The 26390-nt window shown below is 39.9% G+C and overlaps 2 protein-coding genes across 2 annotated transcripts in view; both read right to left on the reverse strand.

Moving 5' to 3' along the window:
- Positions 1-20158, reverse strand: part of CERS3 (ceramide synthase 3) — a 42533-nt gene extending 22375 nt beyond the window's left edge. Inside the window, exons 1-8 of the mRNA XM_069867168.1 lie at positions 19923-20158; positions 11222-11406; positions 8583-8700; positions 6406-6524; positions 2722-2779; positions 1764-1814; positions 524-616; positions 119-247 (exon numbers count right to left, since the gene is read on the reverse strand). Coding sequence (XP_069723269.1) covers positions 119-247; positions 524-616; positions 1764-1814; positions 2722-2779; positions 6406-6524; positions 8583-8700; positions 11222-11403 — 750 coding nt within the window. The 5' untranslated portion in view covers positions 11404-11406; positions 19923-20158. The remainder of the gene's footprint in view (positions 1-118; positions 248-523; positions 617-1763; positions 1815-2721; positions 2780-6405; positions 6525-8582; positions 8701-11221; positions 11407-19922) is intronic.
- LINS1 (lines homolog 1) overlaps positions 11283-26390 on the reverse strand; it is a 29783-nt gene continuing 14675 nt past the window's right edge. The window contains exon 8 of the mRNA XM_069867144.1: positions 11283-11404. The gene's annotated coding sequence lies outside the window, so the exon portion shown is untranslated. The remainder of the gene's footprint in view (positions 11405-26390) is intronic.

The following is a 26390-nucleotide window of genomic DNA, read 5'->3' on the forward strand; positions in this document are numbered from 1 at the left end:
TGGCAAATATATTAAAACATCACCAAATATAACCTGGGCAACAACAACAAAAAAACCAACCCAAAACTCCACCAACCAAAAAACCGAAAACAAAACTAGAGATGGAGGGCAGGGGTACCTCAAGCCAGAAATCTGCAGTATCGTGCACAAAAATCACCAGTGTTCCAAGACGCACGTAATTGCCACACCAAGAGAAACTCATCAACCCAATGGCTGCAAAGTGATGAACGACATGAGCCATAAAATCCTGGGAAGAAGAGAGGAAAAAACCAAAAAAAAAGGTAGCGTCAAGCAAGTACAACTCTTCAGGGTCTCCACGCAGATGAAGTGACAAGCAAGACTGGTCACACACAGAGATGCCCTGGCAGACAGGAGCGCATGGATGTGTGCTGGTGTGCCAGGGATAGACTGATGCTGCCCTCATGTGGCTACATCAAATCCAGTATCAGGACAGTGCTTTTCCTTATAAACATTTCCCCATCCTCACAGAACAAATGTTCTCGCTACAAACATGACCACTTGCCTTCCTTTTGATGTCAATCCCAAGTGTAAATAAAAGAGACCAGTAAAAACTAATCTCCATCATGTAGTACCAATACTGGGATGGCAGCAGAGTCTGTAAATGAAGAAAAAAACACAGTTAACCAAGAATAGCAAAAAAAATGAACGCGAAGTGAAATTACTTCTTTTTCCCTTTCCTCACTTTTTTTGCTCCTCTGCTGAGTCTTGCTTAAAAAAATAAACTAAACTAAATCCCTGTTCTGGGCTTCATTAAAAAGGATGTTATGGGAGCCAAATATTTTAACCTTTACTCAGACCAAAGGTTTCTTCCCCACCTCTGAATTTTGGCATGCTTTTTTCTATATTTTTATCAGAGAGCTACACAGAGTGTTTCTGCATTTAATTGCAAACAAATGCAAATTAAAAAAGCCCTCCATCTTGGTGAACAATTAACATGATAAACAATCACACATCCCACAACTAAAATATCAGTTAGTTGTGCTAAAATCCTACACAGTTGCTCAGGGCTTGATGCTGAGCTTGGCTGCTCCCTTGGTTCAATACGTTTCCCAGGTGGCAAGAAGAAGGCTTGGTTATCAAGTCGCATGAGTAGAAAGCTGGGGAAAGTCCACCTGGGAGGCAAGATTCTTTTTATTTTTGGCCTCTGAGCAGGATAGGAATAAGAAGGCAGCGTGATGGGTCAGATTTATAAAAACAGGACTGGGGGCACATAAGAACCTCTGGCAGGTTCTGTTATGGGACTGTTAGTAAAATATTTCAGGAAGAAATGAAAGCCTAGTGATCCTTGGGAACTATCCAACTATTGAGCAGCAATCCCCAGAGCACGGGCTCATGCTACGCCAAACCAACCCACTGCAGCCAGCGGGCACACAGCACTTGGGCTGCACGGCATCACCCTCTGCATAAAACTGTTCTGCAGCACCTCAGAGAATCGTCAGGACTGGTGCGTGCTTAGGGTTTCTGCGCTGAGACCCGTAACACACACAGAGCATCTACTGTGCGCAGCTGGTAACCTGGGATGGGCAGAAATAACAGTGGTCTGGCTGGAGGGCTGAGCACGGGCAGAGCAGGGAGTCCTGCCACAGTCAGCAGAAGGAATCAAAGAAGAGCAAAAGGCTTTGTTGCCACACCTCTCTAGGTAGTGGCTGTTGGGAAGGAGAAGCGCTTCTGCGGATTATCCTTTCCATTAGGGAAATACATGGAGTGCCTCAAGGCCAGTGGCCCAGTGCCAAAAGTCTCACCTGAAATGGGTAGCCAACCCACGTCTGCCATATGTCGTAAAACCAGGGTTTCTGGGGAAGACAGATGATTCAGAGACTGATGAGCCGAGCAACACTAAGTCCTGTTAAGCCAAAACCTTCACTACTTAAAATGTCTCTAAGTGGAGCAGGCTAAGAAGCTATAATCTTGATAATGGTTCTCCACCAATTTCTCTCTTCCAATTTCTTAAAGGGATCTTACATCCTAATTATATTATATTGGTCCCAGCTTTTCTGGCTTCTTTTCAGGACACCTGAAACGTTCCAGTTCATCATTTCATCATCCAAAGCAGTGGGTGTGTGATTTATTACTGCAATCACTCAAAATATGTTGCCACAGTGATTAGATTTTGCTGTGTTTACCAGCCATACACACCACTGGTTCATGACAATAAACAGTTTTTGGGGAGAAGAGCCAGATGAATGTAGACACACTGAGAATTGTTCTGTTGCTCCAGAGAAACATTAATGACACCCCAGGTAGTGCTCACAGAGTTACAAGCAGCACTCTCTGTTATTCCCAACTTCCAACTCAGCAGCAACACCTCAATAAATAGCCATGAAACACACCATTGTTGTAACCCCCAGAAGTGCTGCCAGAAACAGTTTATGGCCTTTGAGAAAAACACAACCATGTAATGCATTTGTAGGTGTTAACAAGGCACATTGTAAAACCATCTGTGCGACTTCTTAAAACATTCCTTGAAAATACTGATTACTCATAAATTACTTTTTAGCATAGAAGTTCAAAAGAGAATTTAAAAATTAAGTAAAGCTTCAGTGCATGTTGCAGCCCATCGTCTAGATTACAAAAATATAAAGACCTGAACCCAAAGAACCACTGAAGCCAGCAAGTCTTCCAAAGGGCTTCAGAAAGATCTAGAAATCAATCCTTATTTTGTTAAAAAAAAGTTATCAATCCTTCAAAAAATTAACTTACATCATACAGAAATATAAAGCCAGCAATGGAGCTTGTAAGATAGAATGAAAATCGCCAGCTGCAAAATTAAAATGAAAAGATAAGAACAAAGCATTATATTTTTTATAGTTCCATCCCAAGCCAGAATTACTGCAAATCATTGTAAATCACAAACTTCACATAAATGTGCCCTCACACTCTACATTAACGGTTGTCACGTATTAACTCTATATGAATTATTATTATTTAAATACTTAAGCTTTGACTAATTGCTAAAGCCGTGAATTATTTTACATTATCACAATAGAGATACCTTGATTGTGATTACAGCAGTAATTTTCCAGCCAGGCATGAGCTGATCAAGAGAACAGTCACAGCAAAGGCAACAAATTCCCTAAAAATTGATGCTTGATAACATGAATGTTTCTTGCTGTATCAACCCTTCTAGAATATTCACATAGAAGGCCAGTCAGCCACACAGCACATACTTTCCATTCTGATCAAACACTGTGAATGCTGTGAACACCAACAGTGACTTGTTTCAATCACTGAGTTAATTTCTATTGCTGTCTCTTAACACTGATGGTTGAAAACAGGGGAGCTCTATGAAACTTTAACAACTACTGGATTAGTTTGTGTCTTACAACAGAGATCCGAATTAATTGCAAATCTCCTCCTTTGACTAGGTTTACCAGCATGTAGCTTTTTGAGGCTGAAATGGATCTCTGTCATGGATTTTGACCACCTATCTGGCAAGTCAGTGAAGGGAAAAGAGTTTTTGTGTATCTTAGTGAACCAAAATTATGTTGTTGTTTGTATGTCGGAATGGTATGCTGTGATTTGGAGCCAGCAATCATCACCGTAATGACTCTAGAGCCTGTGTGGGAGGTATTGTCCCTGGGACTGGGTGTGGCTGGAGACGCAGCCAGAGCATTCCCACTCCACCTCTACAGGTGATAGACAATCTCTTCCTTTCCAGTCTTCCCCTTGGCAGGAACAAGTCTGACCTTTCCCAGAGCAGCTCTTCAAGATCAGTTGGAAAACACTGCAGGGCTTAACATGGTGAGAAAGGTCATGATCACAGAGACACATGGCCCCAAACCCAATGAGAACATTTTATAGAACCAGAGGCATTGGGATAAGGGCAGCAAACAGCCTCCTAGAAAACCGATATTTGCTAAAAAGGAGAAAAGAGAGCCTCAAGAACACTACTGTACTAATGGATTGAGAGATGTATAAAAATGAGATTGTGGTCTTTGGCAAGCGTTACTATAAGAGATGATGAGAACCTGTTTAGTAAAAGCAGCCCCTTCCTTTTTGAGCCTTACATTACCTGGAAGCTGATATCCCAGGTCAAAGAATGAGCCAGCATTTTACAAGAAAAGCAAGAAAAAGTGAGGACATGGAATGGTAGAGGTTAGACAACATAATATGACTCATGCCTGCAGAAGTAGTCAGGAAAGCAATTATAAAATTGCCACTTCATATACTGGTAATAATTATTTTGCTTCTCAACTTTAAAGCATCTTTCCTTAGGTGACTGGAAAATAACACTTCAGATACCCACTGCATAGGCAGACAAATTCAAAGGGACATGGTGTAAATCAAGAAAGCAAATGAAAGAGAGTAGAACCCACAAGTAATACCAGGTTCAAAGTTAACCAAGAGATGCTAGGCGAAACAACATGGGACAGACTTTACACACGGGCTGATTCTGCCCTCGTGTCTCTTATTTCAGGCAAGGGAGGTGTGAGTAGTCCAGTGGCTATAATAGGGTTGATTCTGTGTTGATTGTAAAGTGTGAGTGGTTTTCTGAATCAGATCCAAAGCACAGAGCACCTATCAAGCCCGTGCCATTAGTCCTCAGCCCTACAAATGTATCTTGAACACACTTGGCAATAAACACTCAGTGCTCCAGGTGAACTCAGTATACATGCGACACTGCCAGAGTACTACCTCATTCTGCAATTAGCCAAGCCTCTTTATGAATTTGGTGAACAAAACCTAAAATAAAACTCATCCAAATTCACCAAATTTTACCCAAGTGCCTTTTAAGCTCTGAACCAGGGAGAGCACCCAATGCACCTATGCAGCATTTTCTTATTTAACTTTAGGATTCTTTCCTCTTCAACTGAGTCTAACAAAAAAGAATTTAGTAGGTGAAGGTAGAAGCTGGTTAAGTCTTTTACAGCAGGGAAGGTTTCCAAACCCTAGTGTTGCTTAACTGGGAGCATTAGTAGCTTAAGTATGGTTTAGACTCAGCTCAGAGTTTCCTTATGATTCAGAAAAATTATCCTGGAGATTGCAGGCTTTCAAAAATTTCATAATGCTTGTAACACTGACTAATTTTAACACTGAATATTAATATTGAATAACTCTGTTCCTCATTTTCTTTCCTTGAGAATTATATCCAATTAAATTTACTGACAAAGAGCGGAACAAGGTTCACAAAATTGCACAACAGAAACCTGTTTGTTTCATTTGCACTTGAGCTGCCAAGCAAGTTTTAATTTCAGTCTTTGGCTGTGTATTACTAGAGACACGCATGCATAGAAAGTAGGTCTTTTATCAATAGCAGGAAATGTTCTTGTCACTTTTAAACTAAAGTTGACTGACAAACAGTGGCCCAAATAAACTATGGATGTTGGCTTGCCAGGACAGTTTACTCAACTCAGGCTTCAGAGCAACACATCTATGTTTGCCAATTGGATTTATGGCCACAGAGGACATCGACGAATCATTATCACATTGATTCACACTGAAAATAATCTTGATAAAGTACTCAACTTTGACCTTCATCGCTGTATTTTTAACCCTCATTTCTTAAGTTAAGCTACACTAAAAAAGGTTAAATATTATAATCATGTGTATTTTTGCCAATGTAATTATGCTAGTCAAAATCCAAACATACAGTACATTAGGAAAGTGTTTTACACTGGTACAGTTCATGTCAGCATCCAAAAAGGATGAGTTATGTAAGTAAAGCCATGCCTGACTGGAGATTTGCAATTTGTATGAGATTTTGGATCAGACTGGAGTAGTTAAATAGTAAAATGTTCAGGTATGGGAAAGTTCTCACACATTTGGGAAGACTCAAGACGATCAAATGCTTTTCCAGTTTTCAATAATATGCAGGAGGTTTCAAAACTTTTTACATATTCATTATTATGACTCAAAATTGTTCAATGGCCCACTCTCATCAGCATATTTGGATTTGTTTTGCACAGTACCTCACAGTCAAGCTGTGACACCTGTCATTTACTTAGAATGTCATGATTCCTGTTCTCAAACTGACTTTACATAGAAAAGCATCCCAAAATGACTGTATAGGTACACACCTAAACAAGAATGAAGAGGCATTTTTCCCCCAAGATTAGTGGCAGCAAAAATATTGTTTCCTACCCTCTGCAAGTTTTCATTAGCACTATGTTGCAGGAGCCTACGAGTAAGTCCATAATTACGTAATAAAGAAAACTGTAAAATATTTTTGATTATTTTTTCAGGAGAAACCACCTAATCTTTGAGTCACATCATTTTGAGAAAGGCTAGTAAATCCTTTCAACTTGTTTGTATATGCACAAGCCAAAACACTCATCAGACAGACCCAGCTTTCTAGAAATCCACCCCCCCGAGAAGGTACCCAAGGACCTCAATCATTTTATTCAAAACTCTAAAATTCATAACAAAAGTATTGTCTTCTCTTACAACGCTTCCTGGAATTTCCGAAGCACTGTTGGGATCTCAAAGTTTCGCCGTCTCCTAAACCACTTTTCCACGAAATGGACCGTACAGTTACACTTTTTGGCAAGGCCTTGAATCTCTGACTGAAAAAAAATGAAACAGCATTAGCAACAAGATATATTCCAATGCAACTTTCATTTATTTATTTATTATTAATTTATTTATTGTTATTTATTTTGTAGTTCACAGATCAGCTTCCCACTGTTGTATGGTCTCCATTTTAAAATACTACTAATACTAACTATCTATGCGGGTTCATCTCACAGGCTTCCTTGTTTAACTTTTGGGTGATACTCACAGAAACCCTGGACTTTCAAGACACCAATTCATAGAAATAAAGCAGGCATGAAGTGTACAGATCCCCAAAGCGTGCTATTGTCTTTCTGGTGGCTTCAGATAGTTTCAAAAATGGAACTTACTGCTAAGCAAGAGATTGATCTGGAGGGGGAAGTGCCATGTATAAACACTCATGGACTTTGTATCTAATATCTTACCTAATGATAATTAATTATTGCATTATGTTTAAATGAGTCTCATAGGTGAAATACAGGCCTAAATTAAGGTGACCTGAGCACTGTTCTCAAATCCAATGTGTTTCTATAGTACAGGCAAGTCAGTTAATCTTACTTGCAAAGTAAAATCCAGACTGCCTTCTTTCAACACCTACAAATAAATTGGGGGTAGAGCATTGCCTGGAAAGGCATCTAGCCATTCAAGTGCAACAGCCCAGCGTCTGCTTCATGTGTGCTCTGAAAGTGAAGTGGCTCTGCTGTGCAACCACACCAGCGTGTGCTAAGCAGAAGGCAGCATGACTCTTGCATTTCTGGGTGCTCAGTGCCCCACGTGCAGAAGCCTGTAGGTCTTCTCCCTCTTCTCCATCCTGAAGTGCACAAGGTGTGGGCTGCCCTCCCCTGACACTGCTGCAGGAGCAAGGTAGCATTCGACTGGTCTCTGGGGAAGCTCTCTCCCAGCAAGTCTATTATGCAAATAGTGGGTGGCAAGTCCAGTTCAGTTAGTCTCCTACTCTCAGAGGAAGCTCTGGTATGTGAGCAAAGACACCTCAGTTGCTGGGGAGGGAAAGAACACAAACAGCCTCTGTGTTCAGCCCATGCAGCTGGCTGGAGAGCTTACCACAGAGGAATTATTTTGATGGCCAACAGAGCCTAGATGCCCTCAATCACCAGCCAGGCCTCTGTGTGCCCTCTCAGGCACAGAGGTCCCCAAGCTGGGCACCTAAAGGATGCAGCCTGAAACTTTCCCAAGTACTGATTAGCATTAAAATGCTGTGCTTCCATTCAGACATTTATTGTCAAACTGTACTCATGCAGAAGGAAGGTATGAAATAGATTGGGATACTTGCCCAGAGAGAGAGGAGCTCATTTGTGAGCACGAATACATCTATTCCTGATGATAACAGGCAAAAGACACAGTAAAAGAACAGCAGAGTTAGGGATAGAAGGCGAAGTTCTGTGTATCAATAATTATATATATATCCCTCATTACTAGAAAGCACATATTTCTTTTCAAAAACAGTGTAGGAACTCTATAATTGTTTGGTAACTGTAGTTAGGCAAGAGAACTTTCTGAGGCTGCATTCACAGCAAAGTACCTGTTTCACATCAACAACCAAGTTGCCTCATTTTCTCAGATGGTAAACATTGGCTAATATTTTTTCCTTGTTCAGTTTTAAAAACAAAGAGCAAGGTAATGAAGAGATTGCTCTTCTTTCTTACATAAGCCAGGATTAAGTATGCAACAATATAACGGATCAAAAAGCTTCTATGCTAGCATTCCAATGTTATTGCTTGCAATAAATAGGATACCACTTCCCAACAACAGATGTCAGTCAATGCTTTCTCCAGGCAGAATGAGTTAAAGATGGAAAACTGATCTTCACTGGAAATATTATTAACAACCTAACCTAGAACAGCATGCCACAAAACTAAACATCTTAAATATATTTTCCATTTCAGATGCCATGTACCCTTGTCAGCAGAACAGCAACAAACCCCTAAATAAATTAAGTCATCTGTCAATCAGCTGGAACTCATCCCATGATGTCATTGCTGACAGCTGAATGAAATAGTAAGACTTGGGGTTTTCCATAAGCAAAAGTAGTTTAAAACAATGAGAATTCTTACTTGGGATGGATGTTTTGAGCACTCCTGGAAATAACTCTCTAAAACAGGATTAGGTTGTGGCTTCACACGTCTTACATTCTTTATGCCTAAGGCTTTTGCCAGAGGTATAGCAACATATCTGAAAAGACATACCGTGACAAACTTTAAAAATACAACACAGTTACAAGACCATATCCTGGCATGAGAACACGTAAGAAGAAAATAAATCTGAAGCAATTGAATCTGCCATAGGATACAACAGTTCACCATGAGAGAAAGGCACCCTTCTCTAGTCAACCCCAAGAGAGAACCATAGCATATTAACAGTTATGCAAAAAAGAACACCCAAGGACTCAGGTTTCTGGTTGTGACTTGCAGTTACAAGTGGGGTTCCCCAGCACTCAGTGCTGGGTCCAGCCCTGTTCAATGTCTTCATCAATGACCTTATCAATGAGGCATTGAGGGCACCCTTAGCAAGTTTGCGGACGACAATAAGCTGGGTGGAAGTGTCGATCTGCTGGAGAGTAGGGAGGCTCTGCAAAGGGATCTGAACAGGCTGGACCGCTGGGCAGAGTCCAATGGCATGAGGTTTAACAAGGCCAAGTGCCGGGTCCTGCACTTGGGGCACAACAACCCTATGCAGTGCTACAGACTAGGAGAAGTCTGTCTAGAAAGCTGCCTGGAGGAGAGGGACCTGGGGGTGTTGGTTGACAGCGACTGAACATGAGCCAGCAGTGGCCCAGGTGGCCAAGAAGGCCAATGGCATCTTGGCTTGTATCAGAAACGGCATGACCAGCAGGTCCAGGGAGGTTATTCTCTCTCTGTACTTGGCACTGGTGAGACTGCTCCTCGAATCCTGTGTTCAGTTCTGGGCCCCTCACCACAAGAAGGATGTTGAGGCTCTGGAGCGAGTCCAGAGAAGAGCAACAAAGCTGGTGAAGGGGCTGAAGAACAGGCCTTATGAGGAATGGCTGAGAGAACTGGGGTTGTTTAGCTTGGAGAAGAAGAGGCTGAGGGGAGACCTCATTGCTCTCTACAACTACCTGAAAGGACGTTGTAGAGAGGAGGGTGCTGGCCTCTTCTTCCAAGTGACAGGGGACAGGACAAGAGGGAATGGCATCAAGCTCCGCCAGGGGAGATTTAGGCTGGACATTAGGAAGAAATTTTTCACAGAAAGGGTCATTGGGCACTGGAACAGGCTGCCCAGGGAGGTGGTTGAGTCGCCTTCCCTGGAGGTGTTTAAAGCACGGGTGTACGAGGTGCTAAGGGGCATGGTTTAGTGTTTGATAGGAATGGTTGGATTCGATGATCCGGTGGGTCTCTTCCAACCTGGTTATTCTATGATTCTCTGAGAACTAAAGGGAAGATCCTGATTTTTGTGTCCTTGTGTTTTTCAGAGAGATATTTAAGTTAAGCAGCAGTTAAGGGAGAGTGAAACAAGAACAGATGCTCTCTCCACATAAGCTGAAAGATTGTAACTGGGATACTTTCTCCTAGTGGCAGAGTCACTTAGCACATTGCTTCACCAGGCCACCACTGCCCAAGCCACTGGATTGGGCTTGTAGCCTCTGGCTTGTGGCACACAGCAACTCCCCTAGAGACTGAAGATTTCTCCTTCTCTTCCATTTTCCAATACGAATTGCTGAAGAGCAGGCAAAATACTTCACTTTTCTATTTGGGTGGGCTTTTCTGAAAAAACACCCCTCCCCCCTTCACCCTGTTCATAGCAGCAATTGATTCCTTAGTACTCATAGCAGTGGTCAGTTTCCCTCATTCCTGGGCAGATTCACTGCAGGCCAGATGTGTGAGCTAATTATTCATGAGCTATTTCCAATAGCAGTGCAGCAAGACAAAGTTGGGCAAATGTTTACTCTGGAGACACTGTGAATGGTTATAAACATATGATCCAAATTACTTTTGATCTCTAACAGGAATGATCTTATCTAGTTCTGTTTTAAGTCAGTCCAATTTCCATCATTCCAAATTTCCTCACTCTCCTGAAATAATTACAAAAGCCTACTAATCATATTGTTTAGAGCAGAAAAAAAGTCAAGCAAAAAAGGCAAAAATAAATAAGTCAAAGCACTACAAATCTTAATCTATTTGTAGCTTTCTGATGCAGAGCCAACCTCTGCCTATCCTATAAGATTCCAACTGAAGAAGCAATCCATCTTACAGTGCCAAAGTGGGAAAAAAGGAATCAGCATTAATAGGTTGGCATAAAATGTTCACATGAAACTCTGTGATCTCTCCAGCCTGCCTAGTTTTGCTATAGCTAAGCACCTGGGATTCATCCACCTCACACAAGTGTTCTAGTGGAGGACCAAGTCAAAGGAGAGGTTTGAACCATGACCCTTCCACCAAAGGAGAAAAAGCAAAAGGAGATCCAAATAGTTCTGTATTAATTGTATCTCTAGTGAAAGAGGATAATAATACAAGTGCTGTTTTAGAAAAGCTAGATAGAAACATTTTCCTTCTAGATTGGACCACAGCAACATGTTCCTAGCAGTGAAAGTATCTCCTGGTTTTTCACCTGCCAGAACTTCCTAGCAAACCATCAACTATTCCTCCTTCATAAAAACATAAGAACATTGATCTAAAGACATCTTATTTTTCTTATCTTAGATTAACATTAGCATGAAATTTCATTTATTTCTTACCTTTCACTGGAGAATCGGATAATCAGCAATACAAAAGCATATGGTATTGTAGCATATAACTGCTGTGGTTTTGGAAAGACAAGATCATCACGGTCTACAAAATGTGCCCACGTACAGTTGATAGGCATCCAGATATTCTCCCACCAGAACCAGCTGTTGAGCGTCTTTAGTATGTTTGCCATGCTATGAAAATAGAGACAGTTAAAAATTATTCCTGACGTATTAGAAAGGAAACACATGAAAAACATATTGAACTGTCTTGTGTAGAACCGTGGCTCCCAGTTGGCAGGACACTTCCTACAGATAAGGAAAAAGCAGCAGGTGAGGCTGGTGTTGCACGAGAACAAGCTGTCGTGGTCCACATGGGTTGCACTGATACTGCAGGTCCAATAGAAACACTCTGCAGAGAACCTGAAGTGCTGTAGAGATGGCCAGATGTCCCCAGACTAAATAAAGAGCAGATCCAGCCAGGAAAGTCAGTTTTAGAAAAGAGGAAAAATATAAACCAGTTACGAAGAGTTGAAATCGTCTTGGTTTAGAGCATGCAGGTGGGATTATAATCCAGCAGAAGATAAAATAACAGAGCTCAATTTTGAGCTGATATAAAACAATGCAGGGCATTTGAAATCTGCAGCAGGGAGAGGTAATCTGCCGTCTCATTCATTCACACTAGACTGCTTTGACCTGATCAAATAATTTGTAATAAGCATTTATAACCTATCATATGAATACACAAAAACTACTAAAGAGAACTGATGTTCCCTAAACTGCCTGAAATATAAGTGGATGGAAGAGTGGAAAAGTGAATGAGAAAGTCCAGGGGTGGCTCTGTTTTGCAATAAAGGCGACATGTCACTGTTGGATTACTGCTGCTTAATATGTTAATGCCCGTGTACACCTTGACCCTGATTTCACAAACACCCGTGCACAAGACCAAGTATAAACATCAGTGCACAGCAAGCTTTTTGGGGGATTGGCAAGACATACTATGATTTAACAGTGACCAAACCCTAGATCAGAACAAAATGTCTAAAATCAGTTATTGAAGGAAAAAAAAATTCACCTAAGCCAAAATATTTCATTCTTGTAAAAGCCTCTTTTTTAACTTTTGCATTTAATATTATGCATTTACAAATTTCTGTTATCCCTCATTTAGTTATAAGGTCTCTACAGTACAAACATGGTATACATACTTTAAAAGATTCTAAAGCTGAATAAAAATAGAATTTACTATAACATAAGGCTAAAATAATTAATTTTTCTATAATTTCTAGAAGTAATAAACTTCAGTAACTTTTTTCCATACTAAAAATTCCTGTAAACTAGAAAATAAAAAAAAAAAAGAGGAAACAATCAATTTCACTGAACCACAGTTTTGATGAGGAAACAGTTGAGGTGGGAGAACTCAGTGTCAGACAAGCCACTCAAAGATCTCACAGCAACATAGTTGTATAGAATCAAGTGATGAGATCAAATCATGCTGAGGACAGACAGTAGTTCAGGCACTTTCATACTCCTCCCTGTTTGAAAGCGGGGGCTACAAGACTTTAGTTTTGCCTGCAGTCACCATAGCTTCCACCCAGATCAGGACACCATGGTTAGTGCATTCACATTGGCTTTGCGGATTCGGACACAGCTGGCTCTGAAGCCACTTTTCAACAGCTAAACAGCTAAATGAAGAATCACTGTGATCCACACTGGGCTGCTCCCACTAAGCTGCAGCCTTGCAGCAGGTTTGTGAAACCCTGACTGGTATCCACTAAACAGAGCTGGGTTAACAGACACTGTGAATCGATTTACTGGCCAAGCACAGTAGTCAGCATTGAAATATTAATAACCCAGCTATTTAATCTTTTTAAATGCCGAGTGGGGACAGTAAAAACCTACTGAATTAATTGTGTGTGTATATAAGCAAAAGCAAAAATAAAGGAGGGAGAAATTGTAATTATTCCTGCACTGAGACTTTATATGCCGAGTTGCAGCCTAGAGCGATTTTTTACTGCTGGATTATAAACTCCTGGAAGTGGGGATTTATAATGGGGCTGTGAACAGACCCTTAAATACAGCTAGCAGGCGCCATGATAATGAAGCAGGGCTTTGAAACATGACATTGTAGGTCAGACAGAAAGACTTGCATACGAGCTGCCCCAGAAGGCCGGGGAGAGACTCGTTACACAGTTCTGCTTCCTGATCTATCCATTTTTTCAAAACTAAATGTGCGTTACAAACTATCACTAACTGTAATAAAAATAGGCCAGTGTATTCTAAGACAGTGGAAAGAGCACTAATAATTCAATGATGGCAAGTTGGGTTATGACTAAATACGCACCCAAAACACTTCAACAACCCTAGAAAAACGCAGGAGTTCATATTTTCATATTGGGTTCCCAAGATCTCACCAGTTCACGTTTTTCTTCCACACATGATGCCTTACCATATGACTGCTTTTTCAGGTCTTAAACTAGTTAACACATCTCTCTTAAACTAAGCTCATAAGCACAAGCTTAAGATTAAATGTTAAGGGAATTCTGGGATTTGGGGTCTGATCTGGAGTCCATTCAGTAGAAATCCTTCCTCAAAGAAAGGTGGGTTCTCTGAAACTCCTTCTGGTGTAATCCCCTATATTTCTACCAGGTCTTGCTCAGCACATGGGATTCAGCCTCCCCTGATGAATATGATCAACTTCTAAGAATTACTTGGATGAGATTCCACATCTGTCTGCAGCCTATTCTTACATTTCATTACCTTTAAACTGGATGCTCACCCAACATCCAACCTATATTTTCACTGCAGCAAATCAGGCCATTCCCTGGGCAATCTTTGAGATTTCCATCTACATAATAACAGCTTTTTAAGTAGCTGGGCTGTTTTCCTGTCTCCCTTTGACTTCGGTTCTCATCAAGAGGTTCCTGGAGTACTTGGAAGGCAAGGAAGGCATTCCAAACACACCTGAGCAGTAGTGACCTTAGCATTTTACAGTTTCTCTTTCTTTCTCAGCTCTTAAATGGCTGGCAGCTGTGATTATGTAGTTTTATCTTTCCATCAGTCATGGAGAACCTGAAATGTATGGGAACTCCATAAATAGTATTTTGTCACACACATCATATACAAACAAGGTTCTCTTTTCTACTGCAAACTAAGCAGTGAAAACTCAGCGCTAACTTTATTTATCACTTCCTTCACCACAACATACTTGCTACTTCCTAGACACCTTGATTAAAATTAGTACTGGAACTCAATTTCACTTTTAAAGATGAATCTATAATCCCACCCCCACTGCCAAAAAGGTTCTTTCAGTGCTCCCACAGCATCACAGATAAAAACAATCCAGCTCTATAGTTCACTCACCACATCTACAGCATCCACAGTCCCAAATGCTAACCCTCATTATCAGCTTTCTCCACATTATGACTTGAACGCTTCATTCTAAATTATTTACTTTGAATCCTTTTGAATCTAAACAACAGCTGTGTAAGTTGTGAAAGAAGTGGCCAGAGGATGAAGAAAAGGAGACAGATAGCAAGCACACAGGTCATTTGTCTCTACCGAGCTTTGCCTGTTACAAAACCCAGAGCTGCCATTTACTAATCTCTCCTCCTTCCGATTACCAGCTGCCTGGGACAATTGTGGCGGAAAGACTTCTCAGAACCCTTAATCCCGCATCTGTATCAATTCACCAAGCAGAGATCGAATAGCCAGAAAGAGCAAATGCTGCTTTCAGACTACATCAGGTTAAAGGCACATTCTCCCATTACTGTTTGCATGGTACTTGATCTGCAAAACAGGTTTTGCCTCCACTAAGGGCTATGGTTCTGGCACATTGCATGCAGGTCAATCTCAAGCACTTGCATATATTGTAAATGATGTGTAGCTTTGGTTTTAACCCAAAGATTTGTGGCAGCACATTGAATCCTAACAGGTTAGGAAGGCCAGTAACCCGCTGACCATACAACCTCACACTGAGAACACCTCTTCCAATGCCTGTAAGCGCAAGTGGGAAGTGACTGCATCCACCACCGGCGCTGCTGTGGAAGGGGCAAATAAATAGGTAGAAGGTTTTCAGCTCTCCCTTCTGTCACCTGAGGGCTATGAGCAGTGAGAGTGAGACAGATGGGCATTGACTCATATAGGTCCCAAAATCTGTGTGGGAAATGGGAGAACCAGTTTCTTATCACTGGGGTGAGTGGAGCGTGTTTTATAACAGGCACATTTTATGCTGCTGAAAAATTTTCACCTCTGAGAAGCACTACGACTGCAGTCCTTGGGAGCCAGGTTTGTTTCCTTAGGATATGGATGTAAAACATGAGGACACTTTTGTGCTACCACACAGAATCATGTGTTCCAGTGTAACCAATCACATGTCCTAGTGTCAACCAGTTCCAGTGCTGGGATCAGGCTGTAGACACTGCATTTCAAAGGCAGCTGATCTTTTAGTTTGCATAAACTGTCACGACTTGTTATTCTCCCCTCACACGGCTTCCAAAGAATGGGCAGTGGATGCAAAGGCAGAGCTTGTCCTTATCTGGGACCAGTTCTAACAAGAAACTGGAAAGCCTACCCAGCCTTAACCGCCTATCACTAAGAGTGCTGAGCTCAGAACTTCTTTTCCTTACAGCTTGTCGCAGAACCAAGCAAGCAGGTGTGAGAAATGAGAAGAGCTGAGTGATTTGTATTCTGCCCAAACGAGGGTAAACCCGCACCCCTGCTTCTTCCCACATTCCTATCCACACAGCAGCATCACCAGCATTATTCTCATAGACAAAACTGGAATCATTGCCTTTGCTCCAGAAGGGCCTAAAATAATCAGTCTAACCTTCAAATAAAGATATATTCTTTATAAAAAAAAAATTATAAAAACTTCCCCCACACCTTGGAAATTAAATACTCCAAATAAAGAAAAATCTAATCACCTCCTTGCTAAGGAAGGATCTCCTCTGTAGCCTAATCCCAGTGTTAAATGAGCTACTGCAAAACAGGAAAATCAGGAATGATTACTTCAGGAATTGCATCCTTTATAATTAAAGCAAAGCCTACACAGTAGGGAAATACCAATGTGAAGTTTATTTCAAAGCTCTTTTCCTTGTATGCCTGATACGTTATTATTTTTTTTAAATCATATCTTTAATGCTGTTAAGCAAAAAACAGGCAAATTTTGACTTGACAAAAACTACGTGGCTACAATTTGAAAAAACAAATTCAGCTGCTGCTTTGAAGTAGAATTTCTGGCTGCTGCAGTCCAGGGACTGAATGAAAAGGAACACAGCCAAACCTTTGATTGCGTTCTCTGTGCAAAAGCTCTTGCTTGCAAAAACTGACTTTTCAAAACCAGACCAAAGAGAAGGAGATATCCAGGTCTGAAGGATTTGTTAGGAGGATTTCCTATTCTTATTTACTGAATAAATAATAAAACCCAATGGATCACTGACAAACATGCAAGTGAAAGAAGCCTCAGTTTCTGAAAGCATCTCATTCAACTGTCTACTCAGTGTGACTCCAGAGGTGTAACAGGGGAAGAACGAAGTTGGTGAAAGCAAGAATAACATAATTCTCCTATTTCTCTCATCATTTGGTAGAACTGGTAAAGCTGGTGCAGTGACTGTTTGGAAAAATCAGCTCTCCCAGATATCAAGAGATAGCAAAGCTGTTCCAGGCTATTAATCATCCACATTAAAGCAAGGTGGTTTAAAAAAGTAAATAAAGATCTATCATATCACAGGTTTTGGTTTTGCTTACAACTAAGCAATGTATGCAATAGTTAACACACAAGTATCAGCAGCAGATTTGTATTCTGCTAAAAATAGACAACATTGTTTAAAGAATCCCAACTGCAATCAACAAAATGAAGCAGGTGAAAAAACATAGAACCTAGACTTTGTTGCTAACAATTATGAAGAAGCACTACCTAAGAGATATCCTTAAAAAAAAAATCCCAATAGTACAGAAAAGCGAGTTTTAATAAAATCCCAAAACCCCCACATGTACAAGACCTGACTTGTTAATCGTTTAGTATTCGTGCAAGCGTTGACAGTTGATATTGTGCCATATAGCCTTTCAAATGTACAACAGATGTTTTATACATCTTCTGGACACACTTGCAAGTTGCAAGTCTGAGAAATCACAGGATGTGACACCGGATTAGCTTCTCCGCTGATCATTTTTATGCTAAAAAATTACAAGTCCCTAAGGCAGAAAGAGCAACCCTGACCTCCACTGTCCTCTGCCACACAAACTCATTCATTCAGGCATGAGTTGTTTGTTGTAGGTGTCTGCCACTTGGAGACATTGCTTGTTCCTGCTTCTTGGCACTGTTTTCTGCATTTGATCAAGCAGTGTTTCGCATCTAATTGGCATAAAGGGTTTAGACTATGGTTTGTTGAGGAAAGAACTGAATGAAAGATACTGCACTGATGTTATCATCTCTTTGCATCTTGTCTGCCCAAATATGAAAACACTATTCCAGTTAAATTCCACACAGCGCGAATGACGTCTTACCAAGCCTACACATACATGAAGTGGCAGCACAGAAGACCTGCTGAACTTGGAGGTTCTTATGATGAAAGACTGAAGTACTCCATACACATAAAACAGCTGAATTAAGATTGCTCTGAGACCTTTAACTTCAGATTTACTCCCTAGCGTGTAAAAATCTCAGCTGTAAACAGTTTAAGTGCCCAGTTATAGGGCAATTAGAGTATTTTACGTCTTTTACTATTCTATCACATTGCCTTGTAACTCAGTTACTATATTGCAACAGGCTAAAATAACACTTAGAATAAATCTCATCTAGGTGACAAGTGAATTTTATACTTTTCCCTGTTCTCTGGGGAAATAAAAAAAAAAAAAAGAGAACCAGGCTTGTTTGAAATAGTTTTTTTCTAGGTGAAAGTAACCATGCTCTGTCCACTTAAAAAATTAAACCATTTCTGAGCAGCTAAAATGGTTTTAGCTGATCACAGGCAGCTGAAGAAAGTCAAATACATTTCTCCCTCTTTACAGTTATAGGGCAAACCACGTCTGCTTTTAAGCATTAAATATCCATAACATTGACAGAACTGGATAAAGAGCTATGAAATAACTCAAATGTCTGCAATAATTGAGGTAAGAAGATAGTTTTTTGAAAAGAAAAAAAAAGTTCTATTTAAACTACAGGTTCTTAATAGATTCTTGATTCACAATGTTTGAACAGACCTAGAGAGACAATACCAGTTGCCTCAAGAACTTGTTAGCAACACTTCCAAGAATGTAAGGAAAAATATTCAAGTATGACACTTCTCTTCAAATTATTTCTGTGAGAGATGCAAAAGTGATTATATTTTTATAACTTACTAAAATTTAATTTGAAACAAAACCCTGAAGTCTAACTTAAAATGCTAAGTTATACAATGGAGATTTTACCAGAGCTGTGAGCCTTCTTGGTCACTTATTTAAAGAAGCAGTTAAGGGCAGAGAAGAAGAGGAAAGCACACAGGTACGCAGAGGCCAGGATAAACACATTAGAAGTACAGCAGTACCACAAAACATGTGAAGACAGAAGAAAGAACACTAAGGAACTTGAGAGAGGACCTGAGGGTGCAGAGGCAAAGGTGGTTGGTTTCTCCTGCACAGTAGATGACTCAAGGTTTTAAATTAGCCCTTGGGAGGCAGGGAAAGAGACAGGGCTGGTGCATTTGTGCTCTGGAAAACTGTCCTGTTCGTAGGTTCTTCAGCCATCATGTACACACTGTGCTTCAAGCCTGTGCATTAACGATCTCTACATGACCCTTAACCAGCAGTTAAAACAAGTCTGTTGTACTCCACTGTTCTCAGTTCTTCTCTTGTTGGTTATTCCCTCCTTTGCAGTTTAACCTGCCCAGACATTCTCCACCCACAAAGCCAAGTAGAGGAGGAGCCAGAATATAACTAGTATTGCATTATTCCAGCCACTGTTTGGCAGCCTTTTCATGCCCTAACAAATGTAAGGGAGATCTCCAGCTAAGCATGTACCAGCACAGCCTTTTCATCAAAACTGGCACCTCAGCTGAAGACGTGACCCCGGCTGGGAAGTTAGCTAAAAAATAGGCATACATTACAAAAAGTAAGAGGAAAAATGAGCAAGGTTCCTCCATCTGAATGTCACAGTATTATTGTGAAAGAACCCTTACCGGCAGCTTGCTTAAATGTGCTATTTATAACAGTAGCTTCTTCCAATCTTTGACATGTAAGTCATAAAAAAAGTCTGTTAAACTTAACTCCTTACAGAACTTTTTTCTAAACATTCTACAGAACCAAATTAGAACTACCTTTTTCAAGAAACTTGAATTCAAGGTTTTTTAATACAATCACATTTACATCCTTAGCTAATATTATTTTCCCTGTTAATAAATTTTCCTTCCATCCAATTCAGAAAAGTATTATTTCAAACACTTACCAGAATAATGATATAAGAAGTAGAAAAGCTACTATTGTAATGTCTACTCCTTTGCTCTAAAATGAAATGCATTTCTCAGAGACTGGAATACTTAGTGGCAATCTCATTAACCCCTATTCCACCCTTTATCGGAAGAGCACCCATAAGAGTGACTCTAATTTTCCCCTATAAAACAGACAATGTTAGAGACCAGCACACACGAATGATCCAGACTATAATCTGAAGTAGGGAAGGGGAAAAAAAACAAACAAACCAGCCAGACAGATAAAAAGGAAAGAAAAAGAAATTCTTACCTTATGATGTTGCAGTCAATGAGAACATCAGCACATCAGCAGGGAAGAGGCATTGCACTCACTATTTTGACAAAGGTAAACACGCCCTATCTGCAGAACTCTTTCAAATTCTTCAGAGACCCACCCAGCAAAGCTGTACTTCAAGATTTCTGACTGAAGGCAATCCTGATGTCATGCGTATCTACCTGGTGAAACTCAGGAGTAGTAATGCCGAGTGCCTTCCCTTCTGCTTGTTTCAACATCGTAGATGAAGAAATGTTTGAAGTCACGTGGTACTTTGTTGCATGACAAGAATTCATCTCGACTTATATTGCTCTAAACATGTGCAGAAGGATGAACCTGCTGATGGGGCAGAAAAGGAAACCCCAAATGCACCACTTCACACTGGCATTTTTAGGTGTGTTATTAAATAAAATACAGGTTTTCAAATAACGTTAGAGAAAGGTTTCTGCTCCTACTGGCCAGCCTCAGGAAAGCTTCCAGCCTCAATAGACTAAGTTTTACAGAACGCATCTTGGTTCCTCAGATGATAAAAAGTGGAATTTTTAAAATCCCTAAAGTAGAGGGAAAGCTACAGTGAGTGTAGGTTTGATTGGAGGTATTATACAAACACATCAACTTTAATTAATCCTATGGAGGTTTTTATTAATTTTTTAAAATTCCATGACTAAGGAATAAGGCTGAAAGTCACTCCTCATCAACTCTGCTCAGTTTCAAACAATAAGTAGCAGCACCCAGAAGTGCTGGCATTACTTAGCATTCTGGTGGCCGGGACACCTTGATGTTGTTCAAAAGGAAGGAGAGAACCTCACTGACAAGCCAGGAGCAGAGAACCTCTTATTAGCTCTTTCTTCCTGTTCGCAGTCAGCAAACAGCAACCCATGAAATAGGAATAGACACGTCAAAGTTGGACTGGTGTTCCACCTTGCCCAGCGTATTGTGTCTGAAAGAAGGTAACAGCACATGGCTACAGAAGAGTATAAGAACAGAAAAAACACAAAACAGTATCAGATGACACTCCCAGCCTTCAGTGGTTTGGGGCTCACAGGCTTCCTAATCACAGATGGAGTCTATGTGAATAACACTAGAGAAGTTTTTCCCTCCTTGGACTTAATTTCCACTACCCCTTTCAAATATATTAAAACTTTCATCATAATCCATAAGACTCCACTAAAAGATGTGACCTGGGCAATATTTGGATCTTGCTCATTTATTTTCCTCCAGAGAATGTTCGGGTTTGTTCATATAGCTGTTGATTTTTTCTTTTCAGCGCATCGTATTTTGCAGGTATTACAAGTCTTCCATAAAGCTGGGAGTGGTATTCAATAAACTGATGCACCAAAGAAATATTAAACATGAAGGATTATTTCAGAAAGGTACTATCATGGCTTTATAGAACCATAAAATCCTAGAATGGTTTGGGCCAGAAGGCATCTTAAAGCCCATCCAGTTCTAACGCCTCTGCCTTGGGCAGGGACACCTTCCACTGGATCAGGTTGCTCAAGCCCCATCCAACCTGGCCTTGAACACCCCCAGGGATGGGGCAGTCACAGCTTCTCTGAGTAACTTCTGCCAGTGCCTTACCATCCTAACAATAAAAAATTTCTTCCTAATATCAAATCTCCATCTTTTCCCACATGTGAACCACTAATAGGAATCAAGGAGAATATTTAGGCACACTCTACCAATTGGGAAAGCCTAGAGCAAGCCAATTCATATATTACTTGGCTAATACTGTGCCAGCACTGTAACAGGGAATTGGCAGAAACACCTCATTCTTACGCCTTAATCTACAATTTCTTCACTATTACACCTGCTTGCAAAAAAAGTTATTTGTTTGACTGGAACAAATATGGGGCTGATCCAAATAATGAGATGGGAAAAAATGTTGTCACATACTTTTTGAGAAGCATTTGTTTGGTAGCACTCACCACCTACACAGGACTATTACAAGATTACAGATACTGCATGGTAAACAAGCTAACCATACCCTCTTGATCATAGCTGCCCACTGACCTTTCAATTATCACTGCACTTTCATAGTATTTATTCTTCAGGTACCTTAAATTTTGATGCTGCAAAGAAGAAAACCAAATTAAACCCCCCCTCCTTAGTCTGTACTTGCCACTGAGAAAAAAAAAAGTGTTACTATTCCTCACTGGCAGCTAACACCTACTCAATCTTATAACAATCAAATATAACAGATATTCCTATGTTTTCTGCTCCTCAAGAATCAACAAATATCTGCAAATTAATCAGTCACATATTCAACGACATCAATATCATAACTCATAATCTTGCAATTTGTAGTTCAAAAGCCAAGCTCCTCCTCTTCTAAATTCATGTATTCCCCTAATATACCAACTTTTCTCTACATAAAAGGAATGAAGAAATCCATTTGCAATCTCTGGAAAAGCTTTTTACTCAAGACCTTTTTTTACTAGGAAGTATGACCTGATTCATAATCCATACAGGGCTTTACGTAAACAGGGGCTAATTACTAATTAATTAATAATGCCGTATGTCATAACTGAAGACTAGATATCTGATTTGGAACAGAGAAAGCATTAAGGTAAAAAACACTTACTGTGCATAAATGCCACTGCAGGACTAAAATTAGGAATTATACCCAACTTAAACTCACAGGCTGAAATTTTCAAAGCACTTAAATCTTCTTAAATTATTGTTGCAGAACTTGGTTCCTGTGAAGTCTAAAAAGAATCTGAAAATTCAATACCTTGAGAATCTGAGCCTGAATAACAAGAAGGAAGTTGACAATTGGATAAACAGGGGATGTCAGTAGTAATACTGGAAGGATAAAGACAGTGGAGAGTAGGGAAGGAACACCAACACACTCTTACTGCTAACCCAAGCCATCATCACTTCACTGAAATGCAGGGAATAGGATTATTAATAGGCTACGAATATGCCTTAGGAAAAAGGCTCCAGGAAAAGACACTAACATTACCTGGGGACTCCTTTCTAACCAATCTCATAGCATAATTATGATACTTATAGAATTGAATTGTTATCTCTCTCAAGTTGTTACAAACTCCTGGCTGTATTTCATTTAAATACTGAACATACAGTGTATCAATAAGCCTCCAGGACAGCAATTAAGAATGCTCTCATACCCAGAGGCACAGAGCTATGTGTGACTCAGTGAAGCATTCATCTGGTTACAATTTGTTTAGCATTCTTTATGCAAAATCACGGTCTATTTTGTCTTTAAATAATCCTTGGTGAGATTTTTTTTTTCTTTACCCTGATGTAGCATCACCTTGTCTAGACTTGTCAAACTCACCCTTCTAATAACCAGAAACACTACAGCAATTCAAATATAACTTCCTATCAATGTAAGGTACTTTGATCAAGTATGTTCTAATCCATTTGAAAAAGTAAAAATAGCAATAAGAGTAACTTTGGTTGCTCACATTTATCGCACAGTTTAAAAGTTGCATGTGCATAATCTTAGCAAGAACAACTGCATCTAAGGATTGACTTCTACAGTTAAACCTTTCCACTGCAAATACAGTCCTGCTAATTCACTCAAATAATACTCCTGCGTGCTATTACTATCTTAAGATGCAGGAGACTAATACAGAAATCTTCCGGCTGTGGATTTAATCATTACTTCAACCAATTCAGAGTTTTTAAAATTAATTACCAACAGTCCAAATAATATAAGATAAAATAAAGAAGCTTTGTTGATCCTTGGAGCTGGAAGCACTGGTTCAACAACTGTATGAAAACAAACCTCAACAATTTGTAACACTTGCACATAAGACAAGGCTGCAGGTGTTGTTTGATTACATTAATAGAAGCTTTTAGAGCATCAATCTTTATCCATACAGAGAGAACATAATGGCAAAAGGTAAGCATGTGCTTGATAAAACTGAAAGGCAACCCTTATGATACTTCATGGCCAGAAATCCTCTTCCCCTTCCCGCCCCCATCAGCTCATAATTGAAAATTACTGGAAATACTGGCATCACACTGGCCAATATTTTCAGCTTAGGTGAAACAGCGCTCCTTTAGAGGGAGCAATATTCTGCTGAAGACGACCAAGATTCTCCCTTAAGGAGATAAATAATAAAAAAAAAAAAAAAAAAAACACAAAACCAAACCCCCCAAAACCCAAACTCACTGCTTGAGCTTCAGATTTGCTGCATAATGGATCTTTGTTCAATTCTCACAGCAACTGTAGCAGCATAAGAAGAAAAAGAACACCATTTCATACAGAGTCTCCTTGAAGAAAGTACATACTATCAAGGAAGCCAAGCACTGGAGGTAAGTTTCCAGAAAGCATTAATTTCCATTTCAGTTAAATCCCCACATGAATGTTATAAAAGGGCTGTAGTAACAAAGTTAATCTAAGAGCTGACAAACTCCAAAAGATTACGTTTGAAGATAAAGATCCCAAGCAAAGGAGGGACATTGTCAATGTAAAAATGAGCACTCAGGATTTTGTCATTTGACAGCAAATCCTTTTTCCTTAATCAGGACATGCTGTTTTGCAAAATAGGCTTCACAAGTTTATCTATTGTTTCTATGTAGTTATTAGTTCCTTCAAAGTAGCTAAGGACATTTGGAAGCTCTTTAAAGCTCCACAAAGCCTTTCAGGTTTCAACTCTGGCAACAGGACGAGATGGGGCAGATTCTTGGACAACTACGACTAGCAGCTATAAGACCAGACAGAGCTTCAGGATATGGATGTACAAACCTTTCCTACAACCTTTTAAGGAAGCCAACATTCAACTGTGCCATTTCAGGTTGTGTACACTACTTTTTTTGAACATGTCACTCTTTTCTCAGATCTTCCCCCAAAAAGACGATGCTGGAGACATTCAAACCCCATCTGGACACACTCCTGTGCCGTCTGCTCTAAGTGAACCTGCTTTAGCAGTGCAGTTGGATGATCTCCAGAGATCACTTCCAACCCTGACCATTTTGTGATTCTGTGACTGACAAAACTCATGTTTTGCAGCACAGGTAAGTAGAAATCAGAAATGACTAGGGATATTGTAATTCTTCATGCAAGCTTTTTACCACAAAATATATTGTTGCATTCCTTCCACCCTTGCTGTATGTAAGCCAGCAGCAAGTCAGCTTGCCCATTAAAGGGCGTCTCTGACAGTTATCAGCAGTAAACTTATTTGCACAACACAAAGACAATGACTTCAAAAAGATTAAATCCCCAACATGTTTCTCAACCAAATCCAGGTTCGTGCCTGCTGTTGGGCTAGTGATAATAAAATACTGCTTGTCACCCATCCTGACACATACAATTGCCTTTTAACAAGATTTCAGAGTGAACGAGGTAGCCTCTGAGAACTGTACAAAATACAGCAAGAATTTACAAATTAATTTGGAGAACTCTTTAAGGGAAAATACACATCAGTAAAATTGTAATGACCACAGTATTTTCACTCCTACTGACATGGGAAGGCTGTGAAAAATACTTGATACTGACTTCAGTCAATCCTAGAATGACTTTGGAAGAACAAATCACGCATATCTTGCAGTCATGAAACAGGGAACAACCAAGGCTCCTTATTCCCAGCTTTGCAAGGGTATTTTAAGTATAGAAATTCTCAATGTCAGTTTTTATTCATATATTATAGAATTAAAACTCATATTACAAGTCTTAAAACTAGAATGGAAGGCAGTCATAAATATATTGAAGGAAATCCAGTGTGAAGAGTCACAAGTATGGAACCACCTGGATTCAGCTGTATTTGCAATCAAGCTCTACAAATATTCAAGTTCAAATATGTTCTTTTTAAAAAGCAAATCCTGTAAGCAACTTCTAATGCTAACTGCTTACCTCATTTAAGTATAATTTATTCTATTAGTGTTGAAGGTAAACTCAAAACAACTGCAGAGACGTAAAGGGACGCTGTGGACATTTCAGGACAAGTCCTCAGATAGAAAACTGTCTCCAGACAAGTCACCTGATTTGTTTGGTGTCTTGCTTTGAAATAATACAAGGAAAGGTGTTAGATATCACTGTCCAAAGGTAAGGCACATCAACCTCCTAGCAGTAACTTATCTACTTCCTAAGTTCTAATTTAATATTGGTAACAGGCCCTGCAGATGAGTGAACCTGCTTTAGCAAATCAAGTAACAGCTCTGCCTAAACATTTTAGACAGTAAAAACTCAAGACAAAAATAAAAAACCCAAAACCCAAACACCAACCACCTCACTTTATACACTCACCAATGTATTAAAATCCAAATTCTTTGGCAAGGCAGTTTCTTTGTGCTAGACTTTTTGAATATAGCCGTAGAAGCACTAGCTACCTTTACTGCTCACACTCATTTCGTGTGCCTTAAAAAAAAAAAAAAAAAGACATCAGTTTTGCTCCATCTCAGGTCCTACAGTTCATAAATAGTAAAAAATCAACACATTAAGGTACCTAGTTGCCAGATGCAAACCACATCTACCCATTTTTACCACTAAAACATT

Source organism: Phaenicophaeus curvirostris, chromosome 12 (assembly GCF_032191515.1).
Source record: "Phaenicophaeus curvirostris isolate KB17595 chromosome 12, BPBGC_Pcur_1.0, whole genome shotgun sequence".
NCBI classification, from domain to species: domain Eukaryota; kingdom Metazoa; phylum Chordata; class Aves; order Cuculiformes; family Cuculidae; genus Phaenicophaeus; species Phaenicophaeus curvirostris.